This window comes from Temnothorax curvispinosus, unplaced genomic scaffold (assembly GCF_003070985.1).
Source record: "Temnothorax curvispinosus isolate PA1 unplaced genomic scaffold, ASM307098v1 QBEX01002449.1, whole genome shotgun sequence".
Lineage (NCBI taxonomy): Eukaryota > Metazoa > Arthropoda > Insecta > Hymenoptera > Formicidae > Temnothorax > Temnothorax curvispinosus.
The window spans coordinates 22,382-31,783 of record NW_020212229.1 but is presented as its reverse complement, the minus strand read 5'-3'; the positions used below and the strand labels follow the sequence as shown (position 1 = coordinate 31,783).

The window sequence follows — 9,402 nt, the reverse complement described above, 5'->3', positions numbered from 1 at the left end:
GCGACCGTCGTAATACGACAAACATCCTGTTGATACGACATAATCTTTTCCACACCGCCGTTTGTTGCAAGATTGAGGTGACGATGCAGAATCGGTTCCGATTCTTCGTGAACAGAGACGCGAAGTCGCTTGGAAACTTGAGAAAATAATCGCGACACTTTTAGCGATAACGGGGACAAATCGAGTTAGCGTTAACGTTATGTCATCAACGGCTGATTTCCAAGAATTTTATGAAGCGTTACGGAGCTGCGAAGTGAGTTTGCTTAGACACCGACGATTACCGCGTGCAGATCGCGCGGTAGAAATGTAACGGCTGTAAACGTCCTATTAATTAATGCGAGTCAATACGAGGATTCTGAGGGGGATGCTTTTTGTATTACACGAGGTAACGAACACGACAAATACAAGAGAGACTGAGAGTGTGTGTGTGAGAGAGAGAGAAAGAAAGAGAGAGAGAGATATTTTCGTTTTCCGAAAACGGCCGCCTCTTCTCTCCGGGAGCTTCATTCGTTGGTATGCAGCTACTTAAATTGGCAAGCAGGCGTGAAGAGATAGCGCGAATATTAAACGGCGATAAGGAGGCAGAGAAGCGCCAAGGTCGATAAGAGGAAAACGAAGAGAGTCAGAGTCGAGAGATTTGTATAATGTCTCGCTGCGCCAGATTATAACCACTATTAGCCGTATATACTTTATTGGAATATATTGAATTATTAATAGGGAGAAAAAGTCGAAAATAAAGAGAGAGGCAAATATGGAAAAATCGTGTCGGCCTCGTTTATTCCCCGCGAAACCCGTTCTCGTCCCACGAGCGTTCTGCAAAACAGAACGCTCCACCGTTGCCCTTTTTCGTTTTTCTTTGGTGACTCCTCGCTCGTTTCTTCGAGTTTACATTTCTTCCTGGTCGTCCGAAATAGCAACGCTGTAAATTAATATCTTTCCTTTTCGAAAACTGATTTGAAAGTGTCTGTTGGAAATTTTGTCGATAGAATGTCAGCAGAAATATAACAAAATCTACTAACAGAATATAATGACAGATTGCCCTTACAGAAATTTAATACTGTACGTGATTATTTGACTAGTGATTAATTACTTATTTTGAGTATTAAAAGCATGACTGTTTTTAATGCTTTTAATACTCAAAATAAATAATTAATCACAATAATCACTGGCCAAATAATCACTTAATTACAGTATTAAAATTCTGTAAGGGTGACTGCAGAATCTGTCTTTTCCATTTAAATGAAGCATTCCATTTAAATATTTGTGTATAATGACAGATTCTGTTCGGTTTCTGTCGACAATTAATCTACTGTCAGATTATATCGACAGGTTCTGCTACCGAAACATGAATTTAATGCAGACACAGATGATACCGAATCTGTTGTAATATATCTGAACAAATCTGCTGTCAATCTATTTTCATACTGCAGGCAATTTATGCTTATTGGGCCTGTAGTTATCGTGCTCGAGAATGTCACCCACGCTCGCTTATTCCCAACGGCGTATTATTTCGCCAGGCATATCACATCAGGATATCGATCAAATATACGGTGGTTTCTGCATGTCGCGAAGACACGCACGCGGCACACTCAACGCAAGCTAGGCGCGGAGACGCTCACCAATCAGTCGAGTATCCTCGACGACAACGGGACGGACGAGCGTCGGAAAAAGAAAATCGCGTCGCGTGGGCGAATATGTCCGAGCAGCGAACCGATTCGTACGACTCGAGACCGGTAACGTCCAAGAGGTCGGAGAGGCCGCCGTTCAAGCTGTGTTTCTCGAGAAACCAGCAGATCGGAAGATCCGACGCTTGCGTGTCAAAAACGAACGGTACACTGTTAAATATTAAACGATATAAATTTTAATCAATATCTCGAGTTAAATAACACTATTTTTAACCACCTATGTGTGTTGAAACTTATTATTTTAACACAAAACAGTATTATTTTAATTCCATTAGTTAAACTAACATTGTTTCAGTTAAATTAACGACATATTGATATAGGAGTAGTGGCGACCTATAGGAATGTTTAAAATATAATATAATTTGACACTACAAATTTAACAGTGTATACTATCAAGTACGTGGAGTGTCTCGGAACCGCCGAGTGTCCCTCTCGATCGTTCTCACCGCGGGAGCGATCGAGATCGAATTCAAATCGGCCGAAGGAATCGACAGCGAGAAGGATATCCAGCGGAATCGAGATACCCCATACCGATTTCGACTTATTTCGTCCAGTGATCTCATTTCATATTAGCTTCAAAGTTGAGATACCGAGTCATTAAAAATCAACAATTACTTTCGTAAATCTTATACCGCGAGATTAATTCGCGCGAATTTTTCGAGCCCGACTCTATCCGAGTTATCGAACGTAAGGGGATGAAAGAAAACACGTTCCGCGTGCGCTGCGTCGGCCGCGGTCTCGCGATCTCGATTTTCGCAACGCGAAACCGCGAGCCGAGCGTAATACGATCCGAATAAATGCGCACGCGAGGTGCAAAATCAATTGCAGCTGACTTCGTCACGCCGAAATTCTACTCGCGGGAACTCGAGGACGCACGAAATGCGGACGTAAGCGACACGCTCGAGAGACTCGCCGCTGAGGAAGATAAAAACCCGAGGAGGCTATACCAGTCGCCGCTATTGACCAGCCACACGTAATTCCTGTCTCTCTTTTGTGCCCGCACGTCGATTTTCTCAGCTGTCTGTCGCTACAACCGCTAATTATGACGATTTTCAGTTACGGTTGGTGGCACGATAAGGGAATACACCCGAAGGACGCGCGATTTAACTTTCACAAAAGAACGTCCGACCTGGTGAGCTTCCAAATGAAAATTTACGCCGAGGATCGAAAGTTGAAGGGCCTCAAGCAATAAACGGGGTTGAAGTCGCTTTGGCTGCTTTCTTACTCACTATCACTATTGACATATGATAATAGTAATTTAATGGTACTCATCTATAAATAAATCGAAATACGTTTTGATTATCGTGGGGCGACTTGTACATTTTTAATCCTTTATTTAACTGAGAAAGATTTTTCTATCATAAGCAATACGCTGCCGTTTGCAAAAGTGTGTGCATATAAGGATATATGCGAATGTCCGCAGTGCGTTGAACTCACGTCTGTAGATTCGCTAAGTTCAATCTTTTACTGACGATAAGATAAAATGTATAACGTGAAATGTATTAAATCTCAGTTGATTTAAGAGAACTTAATCCGGAAACAGGCATCTGATATTTTTTGCATAAATAATCACTTGGATTTTTACACCCCAGTTAAAAGTCAAATGTATATTTTAAATACATTGCATATTATTAATTATTTTATGTTATTATAGTATTTGAGGACAAATATGTACATAGATTTACTCAACATTTTCTGAGAGAAAAAAAATATATTCAAAAAACGAAAGAAGTACATTAAAATTATTGTAAAGTGAGTTTTCATTTTTTCGATATTAGAGTGTAAAATTCACTCTAGTCGCTTGTTCCCGGGTTAATGTTTACTTCTATCAATGATTAACTTTAGTCTCGGTTTAATTTACTTTTTATCTTTTTCCAACTCTAAGAATTAAAGTTAATTTGCATAGATTAACTTGATAAAAATGGCCGTAAGTCGATCGTAATAACATGAAATTTTTAGAATATTTTAAATAAAGTCTGAATCCATACTACACACTAATGAAATTGATACGATTTAAAGTCGTAAAAAAATTCTTTTTTATTACATAACAAATACAGAGCGATTGTCAAAATAACACAATTATAACAGTATCTGGTCGGATTAAATGACAAGAATATGAATCAGTTATCTAGCTAAAATATTTCTCTCAATCTGAACAGGTTGAAACAGGTTGAAACTAGAGTTGAAACAGATTAAAATCATTGTGACCAATGATAACGCATGTGCCGCATACTGATAGCAATACAGTCGCGATGAGTGGAGTGCAAAAGTTTAGCATTAGCAGATCTCGGAAATCGAGCAGGTTCTCAGCTAGCCAAATTTATCGAGAATAGATTTTGAAATTATCTGCTGCAAATTTTGTCGATAGAATTCCAGCTGAAATATAACAGATTCTGCTAACAGAATATAATGGCAAATTGACTGCAGAAACTGATGAGTATATAAAACCTGCTATTTAAATAATGTATACCTATACTTAAATGTTTACGAAATGACAGATTCTGCTTAGTTAATTTCTGCTGGCAATCAGTTGTTAGATTGTATCGGCAGACCTGCCGGCGAAACACGAGTTGGAAAGTTTTAGGTAGTGAAACAAGTAAATTGATTATTGATTATTGATTACATACTTTACCTCACTTTCTTAATTTTTTTTTTTTTTTTATCCCTAGCCCTTAGGGAGAGATTATTTTACGATACCCTTTTCTTTTTAACCAAATTTGGCGCGCATGCGCGAAAAAGCTTAGGCCGCAGGGCGCAGGAAACATCGTTGCAAATCAGTCGTATACATGAAACGCCGCTAACGTCACGCTGAACGTGGCTGAACGTCGCGTCGCGGCGCGAAGTCGAACGTGGAAAAGGCGCGAAATCGCGTCGCGCATGCGCGAGCGCGCGTTTTCGCAGTTTCGATATCTCGCCGCGTTCCCGCCTTTCGACCATCGGCCAATCAGCGTCGTCCCGCTAAGCCGGTTCGGCGGGACAATCTTGCGCAGATCGCGGCAATCGCGCGCGACCGGCGCGACTGAACCGCCACCGAGCGATTTGTTTTGTCAAATGCACCCCGGGGATCGGTGGGCACCTGGAAACCTCGTGCGGAGAATCGCCGAAAAGAAAAGGGAGCGGACGCAGACGTGGACTGGCACCAGCGGTTTTTTTCGCCAACGATGAATTCCGGCGGTGCGGTGGAATTCGAGTACGCGCGGCTACACGAGGAGTCCCGTCCGCCGAAATCCGAGGAGTCCTCGTCGCCCGAGAGGTGAGGCAGATCGTCGTCAACGTCACGTCACTTTTGGTTATCGGCGAACTCTCGTACGAGCTCCCTTACCTGTTGCCTGTGTGCTTCCTTGGGAGCGAGGGGAAGGGACACGAGCAGGTGTGACACCCGCGCGCGCGCGCGCGCGCTCATTCGCTCTCTCGCGAGTAAGGTTACGAGCGAACCGCGGATACGCTCGTGGCGTGTTTTGTTAGCGTTTCTCTCGGTCGGAAAACACACGCTTTGTATAACGTTGAATAGCGCCCGGAATACTCCGCGATCCCTACGACCGACCGTCCTGCTTTGGTGTGCCACGCAGCGAACGCTCGATGCATTGCGATCCCATGGCCGAGACTTGACGCTGCCGAGAAACCTTCGTCCTTTCCATTGTTCGGTCGCAAGTTCTCTAGCTCTTGCGTTTTCGTGAACAATTTTGTGTTTGTGGTACCTTGGGAGAATCTTCGAATCTCCCGACGGAAACTCCGTCTTCACTCCGACAAAATCTCCGACGAAACGTCGTCGTGATTTTGTCGAATGTGTGGCAGTTGCCATTCGTGAGATTTATGGAATAAATGTGTGCTCTTTACAAGTTAAATAACAGCAAACTCGCATACTTTGGTAAATGTAAACTTTGTGGCACGGATTGGTCTGAATAATTCTTTTTGTCTTTTTTTTTGTGTGCATGATTGTACGTAAATAAATCTATTAATTTCTCTGTAAACTGTTATGTACAAATGTTATTTTTATTTAAGAAACACAGACCAATTTATTCTTTTTTGCGACTTATATGTAAAGTTAAGGGTATGTCGCATTGTGATCTTTATGATAAATGTCTAATATAGCCTGTAACTCAAATACTAACTCCTCCTTTCCTACAGTATTTGTGCCTGGTTTTATAACAGTTCAAGAGCTTGATATCATTAGAGTTTGGGAAATAAGAGCTTGTATATCTATACATATATAATGAATAAAGACCCATCTTCCTCGTCGTCACCTTGGTGGAACAGGTTTATATATATAATTTGTTCCTTTATTTACAATGAAACTGGTACCTCTGTATCTGAATTTTTTTGGAGTAAAATAATTCTCTGTGTTCGCAGGAAACGATTACGTTTGGACGATGGCTGTAATAACAATCTAAACAGTACGCTCAACAGCGACTCTCGAAACGATACAAAGTGGTCATATTCAGGAAATGCCAGTCTCATAGAGCCCGAAATGCTGGAGGACATGGGTGTCGGTATGCTGGAAGATGGAGTAGGAAATTATGAGAGTACAAAAAGACTACAATCTGAAGAATGTACAATCCTATCCGAGAACTTAGATAGTCATAATAGATCAATAATGGATGAATCTGATGTCTTTGGATATCAAGAGGAGGTTTATACTAGTTCTGGTTTGGAAATTGCAAATACAGACAGGTTTGTAACCAAAGAAGTTGCTTTGAACGTTTTAAATTATATCTTCACTTGTTGTTTATTTAATTATTCTTATAGGATTCAACAAGATTCATATGATATGGATGATACAGCTGTGATCGGTATTGGGGAGAATGAATCTGGCTATTCCTCAAAAATGGAAGCTGATTATTTTGGAGATTTAAAGGAGAGCCTTACTAAGGAAAAGATGAAAAATTCCGTCGAGAAAAACGAGCAAACTAGTTTAGATCAATTTTGTTTATTTAGAAGAAGAAAGAAGTCCTCCGTTGATGGCGAGGACAAATTTAATAAATTATCAGATGAAATAATGTTGATGATATTAAAATGGTTACCTAAGAAATGTTTGGTAAGAATAATAATGTGTTAAATGTAATTTTAATAAATTGTCATACTTATATTATACAATTGTATAAATTATTTTGCGTGCAGGTACGCTCTATGCTAGTGTGCAAACGTTGGTGTCAAATAGCTCGAGATGAAGCACTGTGGACGAGATTAGACTTGGGTAGTAAAGTTTTAAACGAAGGCACGTTAGGGTATATATTGCCACGAGGAGTACAAATTCTAAGACTGGCACAAGCGGAAATCGCGGATCCTGTCTTTTGTGAAGGCAGTGAAGTTCTCAGCGAATCTTATATCAGTAAATTACAGTATTTAGATTTATCTATGGCGGTTATATCACCGGTCGGTTTGGCTACGTTATTATCCAAATGTAAATATCTGAAGAAATTGTCGCTGGAAAAGTGTATATTAAATAGAGATTGCTGTAGAGCGATTAGTCAAAATACTGAATTAGAAGTTTTGAATCTAACGATGTGCGAGAATATAGACATTGGGTGTATTACGGATTTAATGAAACTTGAATGGTAAAATTATTAAACTCGTTCTTTCTCTATATGTACATATACATGGATGTAGTTTCCAATTTTAATACGATCAATGGATTGTTTCAGCTTAACTGTTCTCAATATGTCGTGGTGTTCTTTGGATAATGAATGTATGACTTTGCTGTGTAAAACACTGCCAACATCCATTACACGCTTGAACGTAGCGGGCTGTAGAAAAACTATGAGTGATGAGAGTAAGTATAATAATTGAGATTTTGTTATTTATTGGGTTGTAGCATGCATTTCTTTTTAAATTTCAGACGTAAAGGACTTGTCAAAAAGGTGTCCGGATATTATAGAATTGGACTTGAGTGATTGCGCTATGCTTACAATTCAAACCATCCATAATTTACTGAACTTCACGAAACTCGAGCACTTGTCATTGAGCCGTTGTTACAGCATTCCGCTATCAGCATATATGAGATTAGCTCATATGCCATGTTTATTATATTTAGATGTTTTTGGCTTAATGTCGGAGTCGGTTCTCAAATCATTACAAGCTACCTGCCGCGAACCTGAAATTAATAAGTACCTTTATAGCTCAGTCGCGAGGCCAACAGTCGGTATTCGAAGAACCAGTATTTGGGGCCTTCGAGTTAGAGATTAAATCAATATATAGGCAATACTTTCATCATTTACGAGAAATAGATTTCATTAATAAATCGAGCTATAGATTTGACCAAAGGGTAACTGATCTACATGTAATATTGCATCTTTCTCTGCAGACTGAATACTGTACTGATGACAGGAGAAATTTAATTTGAACAAATGAAATAACGTAGATGTTAAAGGTAATACGTGTGTTCTTCCGAAAATTTAATGTTGAATTGTTGCTCAGTTGTATACATAGAATCCTTTATATATAGTGTCCCAGACGTTAACGGCAGACTTCTAAAATCATTTTGAGATGAATAACCAAATATACCAATAACTTAATACTAAAATAATCTCAGGAATCTAACATTAACGAGTATCGCGATAAGTCTGGAACACCCTGTATACACATTATTCCTAATACGGAGCATTTGCTGATATTTAACAGATCAAGTTATTTCGGCTAGTGAGACCGTTTAACTCACAACTTTCGATCGTGTTATATATATATATTGAATTTTGTCAAAGGCTTTTGTTTGGCTAATTTACACTAATTTTTATTACTAAAGATCTCAGAAAATGAAGTAATGGCCAGATATACATGTGTATTATTTACAACAAAGAGAAGTCATATAAAACGCGAAAGCTCAAATTTACAATGCGTTTGTGATAAAACTCCATCTTTATTGTTAGTTAACGATTATATAAACTAATCAATTTGTTGCGCATACAATAAAATTTCTTGGACTGAAAATTGGTATTTTTTTTTACGTTGGATACATATTTGTCATCGTCACATTGTTATGGTATAAAAATTATTTTTAATTTAAAGGATCACGATTCTTATAAGAAAAACATTTTCGGTTAGTTTCCTTGAATTTGTGATATGTTACAGTTCTCGTATCCCTGCTGAAAAGTTTTAAATTTCATCAATCTTTATAGCGAGTGAAAACTCGTGTAGACAAATGTACGAACGGTTCTTGTAAAGAAGATTTCTAAATGCCTATAATTCAGAAACTAATCACAGAAGGTTGATGAAATTTTTGAGACTTTTCATCAGGACACAAGAACTACCTACATCACAAATTCAAGCAAATTGACTGAAATTTTTTTTTATAAAAATCGTACGGAGTCTTTTGAATATAATTCTTTAATGTTATACTAAGTAGTAACTTTAATTGATTATTTTGTTCGAATTAATTTATTATATATTTAACTTTACTTTTAAAACTGCAACAATTATGAGCGTATTTGAAGCATATCGTATTTAAATATTTATACATCAATGATTACGTGTTATATGTGTGTTGCGATGGTATAATACTCATAATTTTGTTCGTGTTAGAATAGATAGCAAGAAAAGAATTCACAAATAAAATTTTTGAAATTGACGTTCGAATTTTTGATTTGTACTACTATTTCTTATATCTTATTCACCTGACGCTTTACTGATTTTTCAGTTTCCATTTTTGCGGTTTGAATTCGTAGACTTGAAATTTTAAGAAATTATTGAAATCCTCATTTTTAGAATTTTTATTGCTAATATT

General features: G+C 38.3%; 2 protein-coding genes across 6 annotated transcripts; both read left to right on the top strand.

Moving 5' to 3' along the window:
* The first annotated feature begins 1,408 nt into the window (after positions 1–1,408).
* On the top strand, positions 1,409–2,903 carry LOC112451663. Its single transcript, XM_025011435.1, has 3 exons — positions 1,409–1,830; positions 2,514–2,658; positions 2,742–2,903. Exons 1-3 carry the CDS (start codon positions 1,695–1,697, stop codon positions 2,875–2,877), a joined length of 417 nt encoding a protein of 138 aa, XP_024867203.1. The 5' UTR covers positions 1,409–1,694; the 3' UTR covers positions 2,878–2,903.
* Positions 2,904–4,846: 1,943 nt separating this feature from the next.
* LOC112451661 (S-phase kinase-associated protein 2) lies at positions 4,847–8,439 on the top strand. 5 transcript variants are annotated; one of them, XM_025011433.1, is made up of 7 exons: positions 4,993–5,553; positions 5,860–5,942; positions 6,036–6,356; positions 6,432–6,720; positions 6,804–7,240; positions 7,328–7,455; positions 7,522–7,868. In XM_025011433.1, the coding sequence occupies exons 2-7, from the start codon at positions 5,899–5,901 to the stop codon at positions 7,866–7,868; spliced, it is 1,566 nt and encodes a 521-aa protein (XP_024867201.1). In that variant the 5' UTR covers positions 4,993–5,553; positions 5,860–5,898. The 5 variants fall into 5 exon arrangements, with proteins under 5 accessions (XP_024867198.1, XP_024867201.1, XP_024867199.1 ...); XM_025011431.1 differs by having other exon boundaries at positions 5,814–5,942; XM_025011430.1 differs by lacking the exons at positions 4,993–5,553; positions 5,860–5,942 and adding an exon at positions 4,847–4,938 and having other exon boundaries at positions 7,522–8,439.
* Positions 8,440–9,402: the final 963 nt, after the last annotated feature.